General features: G+C 39.5%; 1 protein-coding gene across 1 annotated transcript in view; it reads left to right on the top strand.

The window, feature by feature from the left end:
* Positions 1-7273: 7273 nt before the first annotated feature.
* The window catches only part of RHOJ (ras homolog family member J), a 73039-nt gene continuing 57541 nt past the window's right edge, over positions 7274-22771 (top strand). The window contains exon 1 of the mRNA XM_082840891.1: positions 7274-7847. Within this exon, the coding sequence (XP_082697017.1) occupies positions 7604-7847 (244 nt within the window). The 5' untranslated portion in view covers positions 7274-7603. The remainder of the gene's footprint in view (positions 7848-22771) is intronic.

Below are 22771 nucleotides of genomic sequence, written 5' to 3'. Positions count from 1 at the left end.
CCACTACAGAGCCAACTGCACCCTGATTATTAAAATAGTAAATAATAGTGGTTGCTGCTTCATATAGTGAACAATAGTAGTCATGAAAAGGACACGGCCTGTGAGCCATGCCATAAAGAAAATGCCTTTACTGTTTGGAAAGTTGGATTTAATAAACATAAAAAGTTCCTTCCAGATTCAATAAGATTGAGATTTGGAAAAATTCTGAGACATAATAAAAAATGAAAGTCCAATAGAAACAAATCTTTGGGTACTTGGAATGTGCTATACATTAGAATTAGACATGAATGCTTCAGAGATGTGGGCATTTTTGAAGGATCGTCTTTCTTTGATATGGAAAAATGAAATAAAAATTGGATTAAAAAAATCATATGTGAAATTTACAAGAACAAAACCATTTTAAGCATATTGTCAATTTTCCCGATATAAAGTCAGTAAAAATGATATTATTTTACCATACAAAATTAAAGTAAAAAGAAGTTACCTTTAGACTTCCAGAGTAAACAAAGGAGATACAAATCTCACAAAATCGATTATAATTTTTTTAGTTTTCCAAAAAGTGAAGTAAAGTACAAAATAACTGACAAATATTACATGATCAAAAACAATAGACACAAATTAGGAACCACTATTTAACACTGCTGAAGTACCCACAGTGCCTTTAATAAGTCAGCACAATAGTGAATAGAAAAACAACAAAAAAAGAAAATTGCATAAAATTGTCTGGAATTCTCACTCCAAAAGAATTCTGCATCTTGACAATTCTTATTGTCAAGGCGCTGACTTTCTAGGGCATTCAACCTGAAAACCATGTGTCCTGCTGCATAATGACTCCACCCACCCTCTGCCTAGTGTTGCTGGGATTACAGCCATGGAAGACTTTAATTCTCTTCCTTCCTCTGTCCTGGGGCTTTTTATAGATTTGTTTGAAGATGTTTTCTTTCTCCTAACTCTCTCCACTTATCCCACTGGGAGTCGGTTTCCAGATCTTTCCTCTCAGTCCCTATCATGCACAAACACTGAATCTGAGATTCAAGCTGTGATCTCACTTCAGCCTTGGTAGTCTTTATGTTTCTTTCTTCTGATGCATATGATTTCTAGATACAAGTCAATTAGCAAGTGGGTGTTCAAGAAATATAAACACACATTAAGTCTGCAGAGTAGAATTGCATTTCCCTCTGCATTTAGTGTTTCACAACAAGGAGTCGGCCAGTAACCTGCAGGCTCTCAGGAGGACTCATTTTTGTGTTTCATCCAGTCACAACAACCAAAATGCCTCCTTGCACATAACAGATATCCCCTGTTATTGTTGAGAGGCCCTTCAAGTTCTCAATCTATGTATTAATTTTTTAATACATCTTTATTGGAGTATAATTGCTTCACAATGCTGTGTTCGTTTCTGTTGTACAACAAAGTAAATCAGCCATAGGCATACATATATCCCCGTATCCCCTCCCTCTTGAGCCTCCCTCCCACCCTCACTATCCCACCCCTCTAGGTCATTTTTTATGTGACAATAATGCATCCTCAGCAGAGGTCAAATTTTGAATTTTCTAGCAGAGGTGGAAGATTTACACCAATCTTTCTCACTCTCCCAATAGACTCTACAACAAAACCAGGCAACAGATGGGTGATGGCCCCTAGCCCTCAGAAGTTCAGCCTGTGGTGGTAACACTGTGATGCTTGTCCACCCAGACAATAACCAATCCAGTGACGTTAGGCTTCTTGGGCCCATATCACTAACCCATTGAAACAATCATCAAGGATCTTTGTTGACTAAAATGGCTATTTCCACCAGCTATTTACTGCTCCGTGACCTCGATGAAGGAACAACCCAGCACCACCTCAATCTCAAATTTCTCCACCTTCCAAAATACACCTCTCCATCTGGAAGATCAGGAATCCATGAAAAATTTCTTTCTAAACTGTTATCTTTCTCCAGATTTTCTGGATAGGGGGAACTTCAAAGTTCTCTAACCACTGGGTTTCTATGGTGAGAGACCCAATAAAAAAGTCAGATCACCCACAGGACTCTTTCTGGAACAAGGCTTTGTTTTCAGAATTAAGGTATGCAATAGTGAAACACAGAAAAGAAACACACACACACACACACACACACACACACACACACACACACACATCTTGACTGTTACTGATCATATCAGCCTCTTCTGTCCTAAGACAGAAAGAAGTCCCCATCTGCCTTAGAGCTGCAAGTAATCTATTTCTATAAGAATTAAGAGATTTGGCAAAGGAAGAAAATTTCTTCAAGCAAGAAAAATGAAAGCCATTTCTGGAACTATAAAAAGATCACACCCAGAAAACGTGGCTGATATATGAATAGATGATATATGATATGATATGACAGGGGCAATAGCCAGAGGCTGAATGCAGGTGGCCTGACAGATAAAAAAAACACATATCCAGAAGTATCCCTGGTGGCAACAACTCACCGGCCTTGGCGGGGAGTGGTTCCAGTCCAGGCCAGTCCTAGGACAGCCTGTTAACTTTTAGCAGTGCCCCAGATAATCTTCAGGTTTAGTTCCAGTGGGAGATTTGGGTCAGAACCCCTAGAACTACGCAGCCCTCCTGTCTCACACCATACCCTCTACCACCAGGGGCCTGACTTCCATGTTAGCTCCACAAAAGTCTTTCTCTGGGATGGGGGTGACTCGTGGCTGGGCTGGGCTGGGCATCCCGGAATCATAGGAACCACAACACATCCCACATTCCTAAGACTAGAGTCTTAACAGTCTCCCACATAGAGGTTAATCCAGAATCAGAGTATCTGACCCAACTGCATTATTTCCCTGAGTAACTTCTAGTTTCAAGCACAAAAGAAAAAAACAAAAAGTAGACAAGGGAGAAAGTCTGGGCTCTTTTATTTAAAGTCAGCCTAAAACTGGAGTCAATCAGAAGAATCAGAATTTTATGCAAAAACACTCTGCTGGCATTTGGGAAAATGCATGTGAAGCCAAAGCTCACAGGACAAGAGGGAGCCAAGGAATTAAGATCTCTTGGAAAAAGCAGGAAATATCATCCAGCAAGATTTCACTATGTACTGGTAAGTTTGTGTAAACTTGGTGCTTGAGGTAAACCAAATAATTAATAACTACAAAACCACCACTCACTCAATCGTTGACATGGTACAGACATCTGGTAAAGAAGAGTTTAGCAAATGGTCTTCATACCACTTCTACATTCATACCTATAAACTTTTGAAAGTAAAGTATATTCTTGACCATCCTGTCTGGACAAGTAGTCGCAATTCTACAGACACAGACCTATAAGAACAATGATGCATTATCTTTACTTTTTTTTTTAAGATTCTGTTATTCTGATTCAGGTCAATTTTTTAATATTTAAAAAGATTTAGTCTCACATGGACAATATGATCCGTATAATCAGCAGGCTAATAAAATCCTAACTTTCTTGACCATTTTTACTAGAACGTCTCAAACATTTTTCCCTATAAATATTCGATTTGGCAGGGGGTGGGGGTGGGGGTAACATAAATAGCGATGGAAGAGTTTATCTTGAGAAATACAGCCAACATTCTCAATGGCCATGATCCATCTTTGCATATAATCCAATATGTCAGATTGGATTTTGAGTGAGAGGTAAAAGACCCATAATTGGTTGCTTCAGGTCTCTTAAATGTCTTAAATTGCGATCCACAGAGCAATCGCCATGACCTGAAATATCTGTGTCTGCTGGTGCAAGGTTTAGCTTACACACAGATGTAGCAAAATTTCACCCAATCTGGTATCTCCTTTTATTCCTAGGCCAAGTACTCAGTGGGCTGGGGCATATTTGTAATGTAGGAACACAGGCTGGGCAGTCATGTTTGAGAACTCCATCTTGGAATGGAGAATTTACTCCATGCCACATTTACTGGCTGATCTCAGGTACAAGGTCAAAGGCAGAACCTCCTCAAAATTCTACCAAAGACATATCATCGCCTGTGCTCAAAGTGGCCTTATTAATCTTCAGGATGGGGTTCTTGACACTGTCAATCACCCCTTCACCTGCACAGATTGTTTGGCTGCCGCCTTCACGCTTGAGCCAACTGCAATTTTATTATTACAAATTCCAGATGTTTCAGGTAGACTGAATGAAAATGAAATTGCATAAATCACATGCAGTCAGCGGTGCCTTCAAATGCTTCAGAATGGCACTAAACATAAACAGTTCAACTTTCGCACTTGTTACTTAACCTCAACGAAACTACCTCTGGTTGTCTAAACTATTTAGGCTGTTCACCAGTATTTAGTTCTCCCTTCCTGGCACGTGGTAGGATTATACTTCTGACCCTGTTGGGTAGTATGGGTATGTGACTTGCTTTAGCCAGTGAATGTGAACAGAAATGTCACCTCCAGAAGGAAGCTTTAAGAGCTAATGTGTAATGGAATATTACTCAGACATAAAAAGAATGAAATAATGCCATTTGTAGCAACATGGATGGACCTAGAGATTATCATACTAGTGAAGTCAGAAAGGGAAAGAAAAATACCATATGATATCACTTATATGTGGAATCTTAAAAAAAAAAAGGAAAGAAAAAGAAGATATGAATGAACTTATTCACAAAACAGAAATAGACCCACAGACATAGAAAACAAACTTATAGCTACCAAAGGGGAAAGAGGCAAGGCAGGGATAAATTAGGAGACTGGGATTAACATCTACACACTACTATATATAAAATAGATAACCAACAAGGACCTACTGTATAGCACAGGGAACTATACTCAATTTTTGTAACAACCTATAAGGGAAAAGAATCCAATAAAGAATATATGTGTGTATGTGTGTGTGTGTGTGTGTGTGTGTGTGTGTGTGTGTGTGAGAGCGAGAGAGAGAGATAAAGAATCACTGTGCTGTACACCTGAAACTAACACAACATTGTAAATCAATTATACTTTAATAAATATATATAAATAAAATAAAATAAAAATAGGTTTTTATTATGGAAAAAAAAAGAGACATTGTCACTTACTACATTAATTTCTTCCTCTGCCACAGTAATCATCAATGTCCTCAATGTGGCTACTCCACCATCCTAGATCCCTGAATGAAGATGATAAAAATACATAATACAGATACAATGTGAGCAAGAAATAGGCATTATTTTATTTATTTTTACTGAAGTAAGGTTGAGTTACAATATATATTAGTTTCAGGTGTACAGCATAATGATTCCATATTTTTGCAGATTTTACTCCTTTATAAGTTATTACAAGAAAATGGCTATGATTCCCAGTGCTATACAGTATATCTTTGTTGCTTATCTATTTTATATGTAGTAGTTTGTATCTGTTAATCCCTACCCCTAATTTGTCCCTCTCCTTTTCCCTCTCCCCTCTGGTAACCACGAGTTTGTTTTCTATATCTGTGAGTCAGTTTCTGCTTTACATATACATTTATTTGACTTTTTTTTTAAGATTCCACACATAAGTGATAACATAACAATATTTGGCTTTCTTTGTCTGGCTTATTTCACTGAGCATAATATTCCCTAGGTCTATCCACATTGCTGCAAATGGCAGAATCTCATTTTTTATGGCTGAATAATATTCCATTGTATATGTATATAACACATCTTCTTCTTAATCCAATTGTCTGTTAATGGACACTTGGTTTGCTTCCATGTGTTGACTATTGTAAATAGTGCTGCTATGAACATTGGGGTGCATGTATCCTTTTCAATTGTGTTTTCATTTTTTCCAGATATATACCCAGGAGTAGAATCAATGGATCATGTGGTAACTCTATTTTTAGTTTTTTGAGGCAACTCCATACTATTTTCCATAGTGGCTGCACCAATTTACATTCCCACCAATGGTGTACAAGTGTTCCTTTTTCTCCACATCCTTATCAACATCTGTTATTTGTAGACTTTTTGATAGTAGCCATTCTGACAGGTGTGAGGTGATACCTCATTGAAATACATGTTATTTTAAATTATTGAGCATTGGGAGTTGTTACAGCAACATAATCTAGTAGATACACAACAACCTGACTGAAACACCATCCCTTTATAGGAAAGAAATATTGGGACACTAAACACTATGGCAAGTGTTACTACAATACAACACAGAAGAAATGTGAGGCTATATCTGTTATATAGTAGCATACATATGTGGATATAGATATTATTGACAGCCACTCATTAAAACAGACTTCTCACGCACCCCCACACACAAGAAAAACCCTCCTCACATCAAATGGATAATCTGAATTCTTAAAACTGAGTGTTCAAAAATCTCAAAGAAACACATAGTTCCCCCATCAAAAAAGTACTTGACCCATTTGTCAAAATCACTTGCAGAGTTCCACTTCTTTTCTAAGACCGAGTACCTTAATCAAACGCAGAGCTTCAAAGAGGCTTCGTTTTGAGTGACCCAACAGACAAATAAATTAGCTGCCAATGGCTCCTTTGTAATTGAAGAGGGCCAGGCCGACCAAGGGGAGAAGACTAAATCAAAAACGGAACTGTTCAAGCAAAAGCAACGTTTGGGGACCTGAAACAAACCAATACAGCCATCCCACACACTCTCATTTCCAAAAGTAAGGGTGAGCCAAGCACATGTGTGTTTATTCACTAATAAGAAGATGCAAACATCCCACATCTGATTGATTTCTTATGTGCTACAACCATAAAAATGTTTGGGTCTGGAATACACGTTTGAGCGTTGAGCTCAAATGTGGCAGCTTATTAACCCGATCACACATCTTATACCTACGATCTACAAGAACGTTTCCCTTTGTAACAGTGAAACTCTGGAAGGTTTTCTTCTTTACTGCCAGGACAAATTGCTTAGGGCTTCTCACTTAAGTATGTGAAGAACTGTCCAGTTTTAATCTGCAGAGCTTTTAACTGGTGACTCAGTGAGGGATGATGTCATATGTTATCCTACAACGGCTGGTGTGGTTCCCTCTGTTTCTGTGGCCGACAGTACTCCCCAGTTTCCATCCTTTCATCAGCTTCTTCCCAGCCAGCCCACAGGCAAACAACCTCCCCAGCCGTGGATGAAACAGGAAGTCTGACAGCTTGAGTCTGCAGTGGGACCCCTAGTGTTTTCCCACTCCATGTCCTGGCAGCGTTCCCCAGAAGTACAAACACACACACACAGAGCTCCCATTGTTGCAGCCTTCTCCAGCCCACTGATCCTAATATGGAATGCAGCAGGAAACCCATGATTTCCTGACACTCGGCAAGCTGGAGGAAGCAAGGGAAAAACTCCATTAAAAAGCCCAGCTTTCCTCCATGTTAGATGTGAAGTGGAAAATGGGGAAGATTTAGCGAAATTCCACTGTGTCTTCAGCCAGGCTTGGTGAACAGGAGAGCAGAGTGAAACCCTCAGGCTGTTGAAATTTCTAGACTCCCAGGAAGCCCCTAGAATTGGGTGAAAAATGAGGATTCATAACTCAAACTGATGGGGGCAAGGGGCAGATGCTTTTAATCATTCTCCCCAGTGTGTGTTACCTTTCTTGACCAGTATGGTAAGCAAGAGGGCACATGCCAGCCGCCTCGGACAATTCTGCATGATCCGAGTTCCCCAAAGTAAGACAGAGTGACCTCAAGCCTGCGGCTCGCTTCATGGGCTTTGGGAGAAGCAGGAGAAGCAACGGCAGCGGCACAGTCACAGCAGCTGGAGCCGTGAGAATGAACTGCCAGGAGGGAAATGACAGCAGCTGCGGCTGCGGTGGCCGCGAGGAGAAGAAGATGCTGAAGTGCGTGGTGGTAGGGGACGGCGCCGTGGGGAAGACCTGCCTGCTCATGAGCTACGCCAACGACGCCTTCCCCGAGGAGTACGTGCCCACTGTGTTTGACCACTATGCAGGTAAGAAAAGCAGAAAACCTACCCCTGCATACGAGGTGAAGGAGGCGGGAGACGACAGCCCAGCTTCAGAGGGGCCTGGCTTAACTCTAATGTCAGTGCAGGGTCTGGGCCTGCCAGGAGCCAGGTAGCTGGGCATAGCAGACGACCAAGGTCTTTGCTGTTGTTAGGACAACTTGTATATCAATGTTATGGTAACACTTTTTTCCAGTTAAACCAAATGAATAACACTGGGGAAATACCCTGAACCGTCCTCTAAGCTTTGCGGCTAGAGATTTTACTTAACATTTGCCTGAAGATTCATCAGCTTACTTTAATGTGAACTTTTTAAAAGGTAGTGTAATTGCATCACAGTTCTTTAAAAAACAACAACGACACTAACCACACAACTGGTGAAAGAAGTGTTCTTGCCACTTCTCATATATTCACCACATGCCATTTATAAAGGAAATGCTGAGATTAGTAACATTAGAACATTCGTTTTTCTATAATAATTGGTGCTGTCCTAATGTACTTTCATTTTCCTGTGGAGGTAGATTGAAGGAAAAGTACTGAAAGATTTTAAATATCTCCTAGGCAATCTGTATCTTGAATTAAAAGAGAAATTTTTAATCAATATGTTTTAAAGGTAAAAGTAAAAATAAAATTTTACTTATTTCAACATATGTCCCCAAAGCACGAAATATGGCATAAAATACTTTAAGATCTGACAGTTAAGATACTGTAGTCACAACTTAATTCTTTCAGGTATATTTTTTCAAGTGTTCTAAAGTTTGTTGTGTGATAGCTTATTTAAATTTTTCCATTTTGACTCTTATTTTTTCTCTTAATCTCCAAAACAAATTTTATTAAATTTCTTAAAAGCAAATTCATAAAATGCTTCAGGTTTACAATAGCCTAGATTTTTTAACTTTTTGGAATACGATGATCCACTTGCTCACTATGAGATCAGCTTGAGTTACCAGAGATTTGAGATTTTGTAAGAGGAAAATTTCTCTTCTTCACTTTAGCTTTGGGTCCAGAGTAGCAAAGGGGAAATGGCCCACAGGAAACCTGTGTGAGCGTTGGCTTTGCTGTGAGGTCATTTGAAATCCTTTCTGTAGGAAGCAGCTTCTTTTCCACAGCTAAACAATCACCTACGTCTCCTACTACTACTACACGTACATGATTTATGACACTATTACATAGCAGACAGGGAGAGAACCACAGTGAAAATAGTATCCACTTTCTAGCAGGTTTTTCTATATTTGTAGAAATTAAGAGCGAATTTGAACACTGGCTCTCTTAAGCTTTTCTGTGCCCAGAGAAGAACATTTTAATGAGAACAGAAAGAAGAGAAGTACAGGTAGACTTTCACCCTGAGGGGGAGAAAAAAAGTAATTGTAAACTTAGGTCTGCAACTTAAGAAAATTATTGGGATCCTGACCTGTAAACATCTTAGCAAAAGTTATTTATTCTACACCCTCTTTCTGCCAAGATAGGGAACTGGCTGGTACCTAATTTCAAAAACGTTTAGATCAAAAATGGAACCCACAATCTACTAAAGGGAGAGGTTTCAAGTGCTTTTAAAAATTACATATCTCATCCCCAACTATTGGGTGAAGCAATTACAGTACAGTGTCAGGAAGAAAGAGGATAAAACCATCTTTAGAGATAAAGTTAGCCTATAAAAAACATTAGAGATCAAACAAAGGCTGGACCACCGCTAGATTCCACTAAGATCAATTTGTTTTATGTTTCAGTTGTGTACATACTTGCTGTTATTTAAGCAACAAAGCATCTTAGATTTTGGCTATTCCTTGTTTTAGCTCTCAGGAAATCACAGCCACTGTACTCAAAGCAATACTTTGTACATAGTAGGCATTCCCAAACATTGTTACTTTGATTTACACTTTGAATTTTTTTTAAGTACACAGTCATCTCATGCATTTGTAGTTAGGTTGTAAGGGAAATGAAGGTGTAAGCCACATACATCTAGGAGCGCAATGAAGTGAACATTTCCATTTGTAGAGGGATCTTCTCCATCACGACGACCCTAACTCTTTTTACCACCATGCTCCCCATACATGAACTGATTGAACATAAACCCTTACACAGTCACATGGGAATCTACAGTCAATTGTAAAAGAACTCATGCTCTCTTCTCCACGTGGAGAAGTATCCAGTATCCAGTCCCTGGTCCTACTGGCTCATTCTGAATTGACAACCTGCAAATAGTTTACTGAGTCTTTGGAAAATTGCAGTCAAAGAATTTAGAAAAGTTCAAGTCAAAGAGAGCCTATCCCTTGAAGAAGATTTTTCCCTAATAGCTACCCATTCTAGGAAGGTAAAGATATAATAGTAAGGACGGAAATACTTAAGATAGTGAGCTCAAGATAGTGAGCTCTGAAGCTGGACAGCCCAGTTCTAATACTGGCTCTGCCATTACTGTGTGGTCTTGAGCAAGTTGCTCAACTTCTCTGTGCCTCAGTTGTCATGAATTTTTTTAAGGGACAATAGAGGTATTAAGATCATGAGAACAAAATAAATTAATACATGTAGTTCTTAGAACAGCACCTTACACATGACAAGTATTAGGTAATAGTAGCTATTGTGATTAAGAATAGGGTCCCTTACATACAGAATGGATAAACAACAAGGTCCTACTGAATAGCACAGGGAACTATATTTGAAATCCTGTGATAAACCATAATGGAAAATAATATAAAAAATAATATATAGATAGATAGATATGTATAACTGAATCACTTTGCTATATAGCAGAAATTAACACAACATTGTAAATCAACTATACTTCGATTAAAAAAAGAATAGGGTCTCTACACTTGCACACAGCTATGAAAGGGAATTAAAATGTAATTAAAATATAAAGGCTACAACAAGTAAAAATATAACTACAAGAGTATCCTTCAAATGGAGTAGGGTGTGATAGAGTGTGTGTATTGTCCTGATGATATAGTTATCGTGTTTACTGATAATTGATAAATATGTCTACATGGAGTAAACAGTAGTGGGATATTCACTGGAGAGGAAATATTAGTTCTGCATGAGTGATTGTAGAAAAATCAACAACCAACTAGAAAAAAATGTTTTGAAGTTTTATAAATCTTGGTTATTTTCCCTCCCTCCTACGTATCAGAATCCAAAAGTACATCTGCTCGATGCAGCTCTCCTTGACCCCCAAGGAGAATTCCTTGCTCCATCTCCAGCCCATCCCCAGAAATGTGTTAACATTGCTAGAACGCAACTTGCACCATTGTATAGCAATGTATTTGTCTCCTTATTTCCCCAGTCCCACTGTACGATGAGCTCCTGAGGGGAAGGGTCATGTCTTGCCAAAACCAGTGTTCAATTCTCAGTCCTCGTCTTACTTGATCTCTTGGAGGCTTTTCTTACGGTTTATACTCTCCTTCCTGAAACACTTTCTTTGCTCCTGGGATACCACATTCTCCTGGTTTTTATTCCCCTACTGGCAAGTCTCTTTCCATCTCCTCTGCTCTTTCTCCATCTCTTTCCCTACCACTATACGTTGGCATACTTCAGGGTTCAGTCTCTCAGTCCCCTTCTCTATTTATGCTCATGCTCCGGTTGACAGTATCTAGTCTCATGGCTTTAAATATGATTTATACACTGATGACTCCAAAATGTGTATCTCTACCACAAAAAAAAAAAAAAACCTGACCCAGACTCATATATTCAACTGTCCATTTGGATATCTAATAGGCATCTCAAACTTAACCTGTCCAAAACAGAATTTTTTAATTGCCTCAGTCTACACCTCCCCTAGTGTTCCCCATAGAATTATATGACCACTGGTTTCCACCCAGTAGCTCAGAATAAAAACTTTGGTATTATCCTTAACTCCTTTCTTCCTTTGACAATACTTCCCATCCCTCTCCATCCAAACCACTAGTTATTATCCCTTCCTACTACCAATCAGGTCAACATTCAAAATATATCTCAAATCCGATCAGTTCTCACCTCCTCCATTGTTTTCACTCTCATCCAAGCCACCACCATTTCTCATCCAAACTACTGTAATCACCTCCCAGCTCCCTGCTGCCAGTCTTATCCCGTATAGTACAGTTCTTCACACTCCCGACAGAAGGACTATCCACAGCCCAAATCCATCAGTCAAATCCCTTCACCCTGAGGCCCCATCGTTTATCACAGTCTACAAAGTACTCCATGACTTAGTCCCCATTATCCCTCCAACCTCCTCTCCTAACTCTCTGCTCTGCAGTATTTCTGCTCTCAGCCATCTTCATATTCCTCGAACACACCAAACTCCTTCCTTCCTTGAAGATTTTGCATTTGCTTTTCCCCCAACCTTACCTTATCCCCCCCATCTTCCTCAGCTTCAACTGATCACATTGTTTAATGCATTCACACACACAAACACAAACACACATGCGTACAGTCACTCTTTAATTTTTCTCCTGCTTCATCTTTCCTCATAAGGTTTAACACTACTTCACATTATATTTATTCGCTTACCATTTTTATCCTACACTGTGATGTAAACCCCATGAGGGCAAGGGCTTTGTCTTGTTCACTGCTCTATCTCCATCTTCTAAAACAGAACTCAACATCTAGTATGCTCTCAATAGATTGTTACTGAATTAATTAATTAATATGTTTTACGCATCTCTGTCCTTCCAGTGCATAGATAATTCCTGGTCCATTAAAACTTTGAGGAATAAATGAACAAGTTGTTGGTCCAACAGATGTCTCTTTAGGAATGAACATATAAAATATTTATTAAATGTATTATATTTTTCAACTAGTTTGCTTGTATTTTAAATAATCATTTTATCTCTACCGGGATCATAATACAGCATAGAATTTTCCTGACCCAACCAGCCAATGTCACATCTATTGAATAATATAAATATACAATGTATAAATTTCATTTGGAAACAGATGGGATGTACTCAAATTCTTCCATTTGCGTTATATTCAAAAGCTTAGCTAAATTTTGAGTGGCTCACTTGTTTATAGTTCTTCATAAAAACGCATGTTCCAGAGTAACCCCAAGTTCAACTATGGGCTAAGTCTAAAAATTGGGGGCAGTAGAAGGAAGATACAAACAGTCACTGACACTTTTCACAAGTATGCCTGAGAAACATCTCCGGGCACTTCTTCCTACTCCTTTTCAGGGATGACTCAAGATGTCCCAACAACCTTTAGAGATTTCACAGCTTACCATGGAACAACCATCATGTCTTCTCCCATCCTGTCTTCATCTTATCTTTAGCTTTGACTTTTGTGGCAGACATCTCACTGATAAAGTAGTATCAATTAATGTTTCACACGACATATGACATAAGGATAACACTTCCATTTCTAGTTTAGTTAGATTGTATGTTGAGGTAGGTAGTGCACATGGTTTGTCTGTTTATGTGCATGGCTGCATAAAATAATCCCATTCAAGTTGAAGCCTCTTCATGACGTACCTCATTTACCATTACCATCATCCTCTGTATAAGAATTGGTCGTGGGCTTCCCTGGTGGCGCAGTGGTTGAGAGTCCGCCTGCCGATGCAGGGGACACGGGTGCGTGCCCCGGTCTGGGAAGATCCCACATGCCGCGGAGCGGCTGGGCCTGTGAGCCATGGCCGCTGGGCCTGCGCATCCGGAGCCTGTGCTCCGCAACGGGAGAGGCCACAACAGTGAGAGGCCCGCGTACTGCAAAAAAAAAAAAAAAAAGAATTGGTCGTGTCTATGGCTCCTTCTTCTAAGAAAACCACCTGTATTTAAAAACTTAGATAAGACACTATTTGCAAACCCAGGCTGCCTATGCAGGAAATTAACACAATTTGTGGAAAGGGGGGAAAAAATCTAGTTGCTCTATCAGCTGAGTGAGATGTAAAAGGAGTTGTTTTCACAGAGAGCTGAAAGTCAATTCTAAACTTTTTCCACCTAATTAAATGATGATTAGTCAATGTAGATTCCATCATAACCCTAATGACCAGAGCAAGGGGGAAACTATGTCCAATCCACAAGGGAAAAAACAACATAAAATAATAGTGAATAAAAACAAAGCCCCAGGCTTATAAAGTGTTATGACATAGTTCTGCCCATTTGGGAATATTTACTCAGGAGTTTCTCTTTTTTTCTTTCTAAAGACATCCGAGAGTCTCTGGAGAATGGATGAGATTCATTTTTGTAAGCCAAAAGAAAACCTAAAACACCTCTCATGGGTCTATGAAATAAATCACCAGGTTTTTAACCTTAGGCAAAAATATAAAGGAAGTATGTGAAAAAGGGGAAACGAATGGGCCAGCTGACTTGCTCTGTTCCTTCTAAATGCCATGATGCTCAAAAACCCAATGCCTTGTAGGTATTCAACCCTCCAATATCTCTTTTTGAGGCAGTGTGATGCGCGTCTGATACTTTTTTTGGACTCTTGGAGGCCATATCAAAGGTGCAGTAACAGGAGCTGTATAGACAGTTCCTTCCACGGTCTACTGTGATGCCCATGAGCATGAGCATATTCAGAGGCTCCAGGGGTAGAAATTACACTCAGAAAGCCAAAGCACACTGCAGAGAGGTAAACTGTGAGCCTCATCTCTTAGGAGTAAGAAAGAATAGACGAGGGAAAAAGAAAATTAAGTATCTGTGACCAGAGTGACCCAAGAAAAATCATGCTCCCAGGATTAGAAACTACATCTGCAGTTCATAACCCTCCTGCATTCCAGCTTTATCTGGCAACAAACCAAGGCCTGTGACCAATTCAGGCTTCAGTGGACAGACTCCCTGTGACCAAGACTTTTAGTTCCACAAGGCCTGGCTCCTTTCACTGTCCAAGCTAGGAAATCCTTCATAAATTTTACTACCTAACTGCCCAACAATGTTGGGCTTCAGGTAAACAGTACTTTATTTCCAGGATAACGTTTTCAGAATCTGCCATCACTACCTCTTCTTTTGGGGCAAAGAGCAAAGTTGGCTCAGAGATGTCTCAGTACATTGGACATCTTTGTTTTTGGATCTAGTCGGCCTGTTCTACAAAGGCAACGTGAAGGTGGGCAACTAACATGAGGCAACTAACTTAAAGGACAGGTAGGAAAACTCAACAGAAATGATCTCCCTCACCAATCCTGAGCACAAAATCACAAGGATCGACAGAGGCCCTACCCTCTGTGTAAGGACACGGGTCCTGATAAGGCTGAAAATGTACTTTCCCACAAACAAATCCATGCCACCCCTTGGGTGTGTTAGCAGAATCCAAACAGTTAATTTTCCAGGTATAACTCAGTCAGGATTAATTCCACCGTGAATTCAAAAGGGACCCACTGTGAATCCCAGAGTGGCCTGGGATCGTTCCTGAATACTCTGAAGTCCACCAACTTTTTGGATATGCCTAATTTTCACAAGACAAAAGGACCTGATTCATGTGTATTCATTCAGCATTTTGTAATGGTTCACAATACAGCTTTTATTTATGAAGTCCTTCATTTGCAGTTTCAGTGTGAATTTCATTACGGCCACACGTGATCCTACAAGCAGTGTGGTAGTATTTAATGATGAAACTCAAACACCACTAGGATATGTACTGACAATAATAACAATAGCTATACAAAGTTCTTGCTATGAGCATATTTGAGATGTTTTCATACATCGATTCATTGCCGCCTCACAATGATACTATGAGGTGTTATTATTTTCCTAATTTTGACTGATGAGGAAACCGAGTTGCAAAGTTATTAACCAATTTGCCCAAGGTTAAATAACCTGTAATGGAGTAAGTGGAGGCCACAAAACAGTAAATAAATAATGTAAGCAGTGTGTAGGTTTATAGCTAATAAATTAATCAAAAAGCCACCGTTAGGTAGGGCAGGGGTCCCCAACCTCCGGGCCACGGACCAGTACTGGTCCGAGGCCTATTAGGAGCCAGCCCACACAGCAAGCGCAGGCAAGCAAGCGAAGCTTCATCTGTACTTACAGCCGCTCCCCATGGCTCATGTTACTGCCTGAGCTCCGCCTTCTGTCAGCATTATGGTGAGTTGTATTTCATTATATATTACAACGTAATAATAATAGAAATAAAGTGCACAATAAATGTAATGAGCATGAATCATCCTGAAAGCATCCCCCACCCTGGTCCGTGGAAAAATTGTCTTCCATGAAACCGGTCCCCAGTGCCAAAAATGTTGGGGACCACTGAGTTCGGGTATGCTAACCTGCTATAACAGACAGACCTAAACATGTAAGGGATTAACACCACGACAGGACGTTCCTTGCTAATTTATGTTCCTGAACATGTATTCAAGTCAGTGGGGCTGCTTTCCTCCCTTTAGTCATTTAGGGACCCAGGTTCTTTGCATCTTGTGACACTGCCATCCCTTAAGATCTCATAGTTGTCCGCATCCAACCAGACTAATGAGAAAGAGTGTGGAGAAACCTGAATGGAAAGTTTTATGGGCCAGGCCTGGAAGTGACGGACATCATTTCCAGTCAAACTTCAGAGGAGATAACTTAGTCACGAGGCCACACCTCGGTCTAAGGGAAGCTGGGAAATAAAACCACCTACATGCCCAGAAGAGGGAAGGACAGATTTTAATGGAAACTAGCCATCTCTGTTTGTGTCAGACTCTGTAGTCACCAAATATCCCTACACACTTTTTCCCACATGTAAAACAAACTTTTTTCCCAAGAGGGACCACCCAGAGCCCCAGTCTTTCACTGAAACAGGTTAAAGTTCAGCCATGCAGGTGATGACTGGTCCTTTCCATTTGATGGAGACATGGCTCCTTGTGGTCCAGTAGAAGACTCATTATCTCCTCCATATATACAATCACCCCTTAGACAATGATAAAACAGGGATGGGATAACCAAAATATCTAAACCCCCTTTCAGAAAAGTAAAGAATAGGAGAGACATAGCAATAACAGAATCCTGAGGGCAAATGTTAGAAAGACTTCCTGCCCTAGCAGTGGGGGAAGTTTCTTGAATTGACCCTTATGCTGTTCTCTGGGAGGAATTTCTTCGTCTATTATTCTCAACTTCCCCTGGCTTGGTTCTCTGGGGAGTTCTTCTTCCTCATCCATTTTCCTCCATGACACACATCTGAATCAGGCCTCAGGGACTCTGTCTTTCTCAGGAGCTGCACAAATTTCATAACCTGCTTCTGGCTTGTCCAGTGTCGAGACTCAAGTGTTGTTTTATAGTCAGAAGACTATTTAGTCCAAGCTTGGAGTTTCTTTGGAAATACAATTCTCTCAAAAATTTATTAGGCTTCTGGTAAGTTCCATGTACCAGTAGCCACATCCAAGACCAAAGAACGTCTTTCCTAGACATGCTTCTTAAAAATACTTTATTTGTCTGCTTCATCCAGCCAATGCCTTTTGCTCTCAAATTAACAATGGCTACATAGAGGCTGTATGAAGCAAAAGACTTAAATGGGAAGGGGACACCCTGGCTCTTCTCTTTGACACAGAGCTGATTCCCTGTTTTAACAGAGAAATGGACATTTGTTGCTCAGATCCTTATTTAACTGTCTTCTTTGGGGAAATCCAAAAATAATCAATTTTCCAACTATTAATTAAGGACATTAATATTCGTGTTCTATCAATCTCTGCTTAAACACAACCAATTCAACTCTTTTCTTTCTTGTAACACCTAGTTAAACACAGTAACAATTAATATACTCTAATATTCTGACTTTTCCCAATCTTTTCTTTGAGCATAATAGACTCAGTAAGAACTAGGTTTACCTTCCAGGTTTCACAGACAATAGTTTTACAAACGTTTTGCCATGATATAGTGTGGATCTTCATCTTTCTAGTCTGTTCTGTTTTCTTACTACCTGCCACTTAATAGTTAAGCTAACAGCACACTTCTTTTGGCATTTTGTAATGACGGCACCATGCTAGATAAGTTAGGATGCTAGAACAGATAGACTCAAATATATCATGATTCAAACTGTTAGAATTCTTTTGTTGTTTTTTTTTTGCTCAGAGAACAGACTTGGGCAAGTGTTCAGGTCGGTGAGGTGATACTACTCCACGTAATCATCCAAGGATCTACTTTTTTCCATCTTGTGACTCTGCTGTTGGGTAGGACTTTGTAGTGCTCTAGACAGGAGCACTAGACAGGAGAAGATGAGAGGATATGGAGGGCAAGGTCCACAAGTGTCAGGCATGAGTTCTCTTCACATTTCTTTGGAGAGAAGTTAAACCCTAGGCCATACACTATTGTAAGAGAGGTTAGCTATATTCCCAAAGACAGCGTGAACAGATTTTAAAGGACTCTTAGTAATCATCATCACACTCACTAAGTCAAACTTTCTTACATCAAATACAATAGACTCATAAACAATGTAAATTGCCCTACATACCATATTTAATTAGACATTTATTCAACTACAAATGATATACCTATATTTCCCAAATTTGCCTGGTCATCAGATAAACCTGCTTGTCAAAAATGCAGATTCTGTAAATTGGTGCAGCCACTATGGAGAACAGTATGGAGGTTCTTTAAAAAACTAAATATAGAGCTACCATAGGATCCAGCAATCCCACTCCTGGGCATATATCTGGAAAAGATGAAAACACTAATTCAAAAAGACACATGCACCCCAATGTTTATAGCAGCACTATTTATGATAGCCAAAACATGGGAACCACCCAAATGCCCATCAACAGATGATTGGTTTAAAAAGATGTTTTATATATATATAATAGGATATTACTCAGCCATAAAAAAGAATGCAATATTGCCATTAGCAGCAAAGTGGATGGACCTAGAGAATAACATACTAAGTGAAGTAAGACAGACAGAGAAAGACAAATATTATATGATATCACTTATGTAGGGAATCTAAACAATAGTACAAATGAATCTATACACGAAATAGTAATAGACTCACAGACATAGAAAACAAACATATGGTTACCAAAGGGGAAAGGCAGTGGGGGAGGGATAAATTAGAAGTATGGGATTAACAGACATATACTACCATACATAAAATATATAAGCAACAAGAATTTACTGTATAACACAGGGAACAATATTCAAGATCTTGTGATAACATATAATGGAAAATAATCTGAATATACATATATGTATAAATGATCTGAATATATTGTAATCTGTATAAATATCTGAGTATATTCCATGCTATTTCAACTTTAAAAAGGAAAACGATACTTCAGTTTAAAAAAGTGCAGATTCTTTGGTCCACACCAGAGCTTCTATACCAGACCCACTAAGAGAAAAAGCTGTAAATATACATTTCAACAAGCATCCTAGGCATTTCTTATTAGGTGGACCTATGAAATGACCATTTTGCAGTTCAAAACCATTTGGATATCATAAGTTCATAGAGTTCAATCTAATGTAATTTAGAAAGTTCAGAAAACCCTTCTTTATGCCATCAAGATGCCTAGAAATCAAGAAGGACAATTCTGTAACCAACCATCGATCAGTAAAAAGCAAGTCAAAAATAGATACGTGTATATATAATTCCTTGACCTGGTAGTTTCTATCAGGAGAAATTGTTTAAGACAGAAGAGGCCTTTAGAGCCTCTCAGAAACAGCTAGTAAATCCATAAATGAGAAACCAGAGTGCTTTTTAAAAAGATCTGTGCCCATGGCTGGGACATAGAGAGACCCTGGAAGAAAGAAAATCCACAAGGCTGAGAATCAGGAAATGTTGGGAGAGGTCTGGTGCCTTGGAGGGAAGGGAAAAGCCTCGGAGACTAAGAACAGGGAGGAACGGGAGTTGTAAAACAGAGTGGAAAGAAGATTAATTAGGCAAACTTGGGTGCACCAAGCACCAGCAGATGGGAGCAAAGCCTCAGGCATGATCGGCAAAGCTGCACAGTGTTAATCGCTGTTCACTGAGCCTGCTGTCAGCAAAACGATAATCAGCATGACTGTGAGACCTTCGGAGGGGTCACTGAGGAAAACTTAGAGAACACCTACTCTCATGGGAAGAAACCAAGGAGTCTTAAAAAATAAGAAAGAGCCTGGGATCCTTGGGGTGGTTGTGGTGCAGCTCTGTCCTGGATGCTGTTCTTGCTCTACCATATCCACCCAGCCCTATGATTGTGAAATGAACATAAACATCTATTTCCCCTCTGCAGATCTTTCTGTTCTTCTTCACACTTTGACCTAACATTTGGAAAAAAGGAGGAAAAAAAAACAAAAATGGAAAGTTGCCTAAAATTCTATTCTCAGAGTCCAAAAAAGCTTCCACTTAGGCTAGAATCTGGTTCCTGAAAGAGATAGGACATAAATTCTGGGAGAGGCAGAAATGTTGTAACTGGGATTTAGGCACCCTTATCTGGACAACCAATTGACCAGCACTCCCGCTAGTGGGGACCAGGCCTTTGGAGTCTCTCAAGCTGTTTTAATACAGATTAGTCAGTCAGGCCTCAGAATGTGATTCAACTTGCCAACAAGAGAGAAACAATTCCCTGTGTGGTCTGAGCAGAATGTATCATAATGAAAAAATTGCTTCCTGATCCTTTTGGAGTAATGTTTATAGTTTATTAATAAAATAGTAAGTAACTAATATTAATTAGCTAAGTTTTTAATACGCACCAAGCCCTGTGTTAGTTTGCTATCTTCTCTGAGCCTCGTATTATCTCTGGTGGCAGGTATCTTCATTTAACAGGAGAGAAAATTGGAAGTCAGAGAAGTAATCAGTCCAATGTCACAGGACCAGAAAGTGACAGAATTGGGATTAAAATCTGTCAGCTCAAATGTTACCTCCTCAGGAGGCCAAACCCAACCACCCTGATTAAATTGACCACCCTTTCAAAACCTGTTTATTTTCTCGATAGTTATTATCCGATCTGTTTATTCACTTGTCCATTGCTTGCCTCACTCTAGAATGTACAGTTCATGAAGGCAAGGTTCTTTCTGTCTCATTTATTCTTATGTCTCCAACGCCTGGAATTAGCCTACAACACAACAGACACCCGGAAATGTCTACTGAATGACTGAGTGAATGAACGACATCCAAGAGTCCCACAGTTTTAACCACTTCTCTACACTGAAGTTAGTACCCCACGTAAACAGGCAGGATAATTTTCTATGTTGAAATTTAATCCTCCAACAACCTAAAAGTATATGCCCTAAGCATCATGAGCATACATTCAAAAATAGTGTATTGGCTTTGTTTAAAAGTTGTAAAACAACTTTATTCATCTAGGAAAAAATATTTCAAAAGCTTTTGCTTCCAGCCAAATTTCAAACTTGTGAGTTGAGTGATTTCACTACGTAAAAATTGTTTTCCTAATTATACTAAGGATCTGTTTTATCTGTTTGTTGGATGCTATATCCTAGAGGCAAAAAGAAAAATTTAATTCCCTAAAGTATGTACTGTATAACTTTTTTTCCAAGTAACTAGATTAACAATGAGGAAAGCAATAAGTCAATAATCTCCTTAATGTATGCCAGGTGCAAACTTTCTAAAAATTGTGAATGAGGTTTGTAAAATGCAACCATTCATTTGCTAGAAAGCATACTAACTTTCAGCCAGTAAGAAATGTAGTGAACATATATATAAATAATTGGGCACTTTATACCTGTTATAAGAGGAGTTATTAGGAGAAAAGTGGCTGTGCTCCCTCTCCTCAAGCCTCCTCTCTGCTCATATTGGATACGTTTGCACTGTGAGCCTTAAGAGCTTCTTTCCTCCACTAAAATGAATTTCATATGACATTTACAATAGTTCAGGCTGGTAAATAAGAGCTTTAAGAATTTTCTATAGTAAACATGTTTTTAACCAAACTTTTCACAAGAGACAGAGAGTGAATGTTAAATCTTAAGTGTCAATATTAGGCATAAACTTTGCCGTAGAGGTTGTACTCTGTTTATTTCGTTCACTTACCCTCCTGATAACTCTCCCCACCAAGTCCTTCCCTTTAGATAAACTGAACCTTTCAGGCTGTAGATAAAAGCCATTTCCTCTCAAGTTAGCAAAGATGGAGAAATCCTCATTGTCATCCTCAGAATAATGGCTTTTAACCTATTTGAAAACCAAGGAAATTTTCATCCCTATCATCCTCAGACAATATACCCAGATCTTTCCAGCTCCCTTCATAGATATTTGACCTATTCTTTCCCCATTTTTAATGGGCAACTTCTCACGAATTCCTTTCAACTTTCATTGCAGATCTGTGGGCAGCACACAGTGAGTAGCTTTTGTAATTTTTTGGTAGTAATGGATATCTCGTCAACATGGTTAGGTGCAGTCCTAACAGGATGTAGAAATCTAGACTAAATAATCTTTTTGATCACCTCTATCTTTGTTTTCTTTGTTTGTTTTTGTTTTTGCGGTACACGGGCCTCTCACTGTTGCGGCCTCTCCCGTTGTGGAGCACAGGCTCCGGACGCGCAGGCTCAGCGGCCATGGCTCACTGGCCCAGCCGCTACGCGGCATGTGGGATCCTCCCGGACCGGGGCACGAACCCGTGTCCCCTGCATCGGCAGGCAGACTCTCAACCATTGCGCCACCAGGGAAGCCCTGTTTTTGTTTTATTTTTTTGTTTGTTTGTTTTGTTTTGTTTTTTTCTATTTTTTGGCCTCACTGCAAGGCATGCAGGATCTTAGTTCCCGAAATGCGGATTGAACCGGCACCCCCTGCAGTGGAAGCGAGGTGTCTTTACCACTGGACTGCCAGGAAACTCCCTATTTTTGTTTGTCTGGGGTTTTTTTCCTTGTTATTAGGGAAATAATGTGTCCTTCGGTTGACACATTCTTTGGTATTGTAGGAGACATTTTTGTCCCTGTGGACCATAGATCATTGTATTTTAGAGCACTGGATACTCTATCATTGTAACAGATATGTTACTCTTACTAGGATTTAGTATGTAGTATATTAGAAATCATCCTGAGGCATTTTTAGGCTTCATTCACTTTCTACCAGTGAACACATTAAAAGCTTTTTTAGGGTAGTGTACGTCAGACAAA

The sequence above is a fragment of the Leucopleurus acutus genome (genome assembly GCF_964270905.1).
Source record: "Leucopleurus acutus genome assembly, chromosome: 1".
NCBI lineage: Eukaryota > Metazoa > Chordata > Mammalia > Artiodactyla > Delphinidae > Leucopleurus > Leucopleurus acutus.
This window is presented reverse-complemented; position numbering and strand designations above follow the sequence as displayed.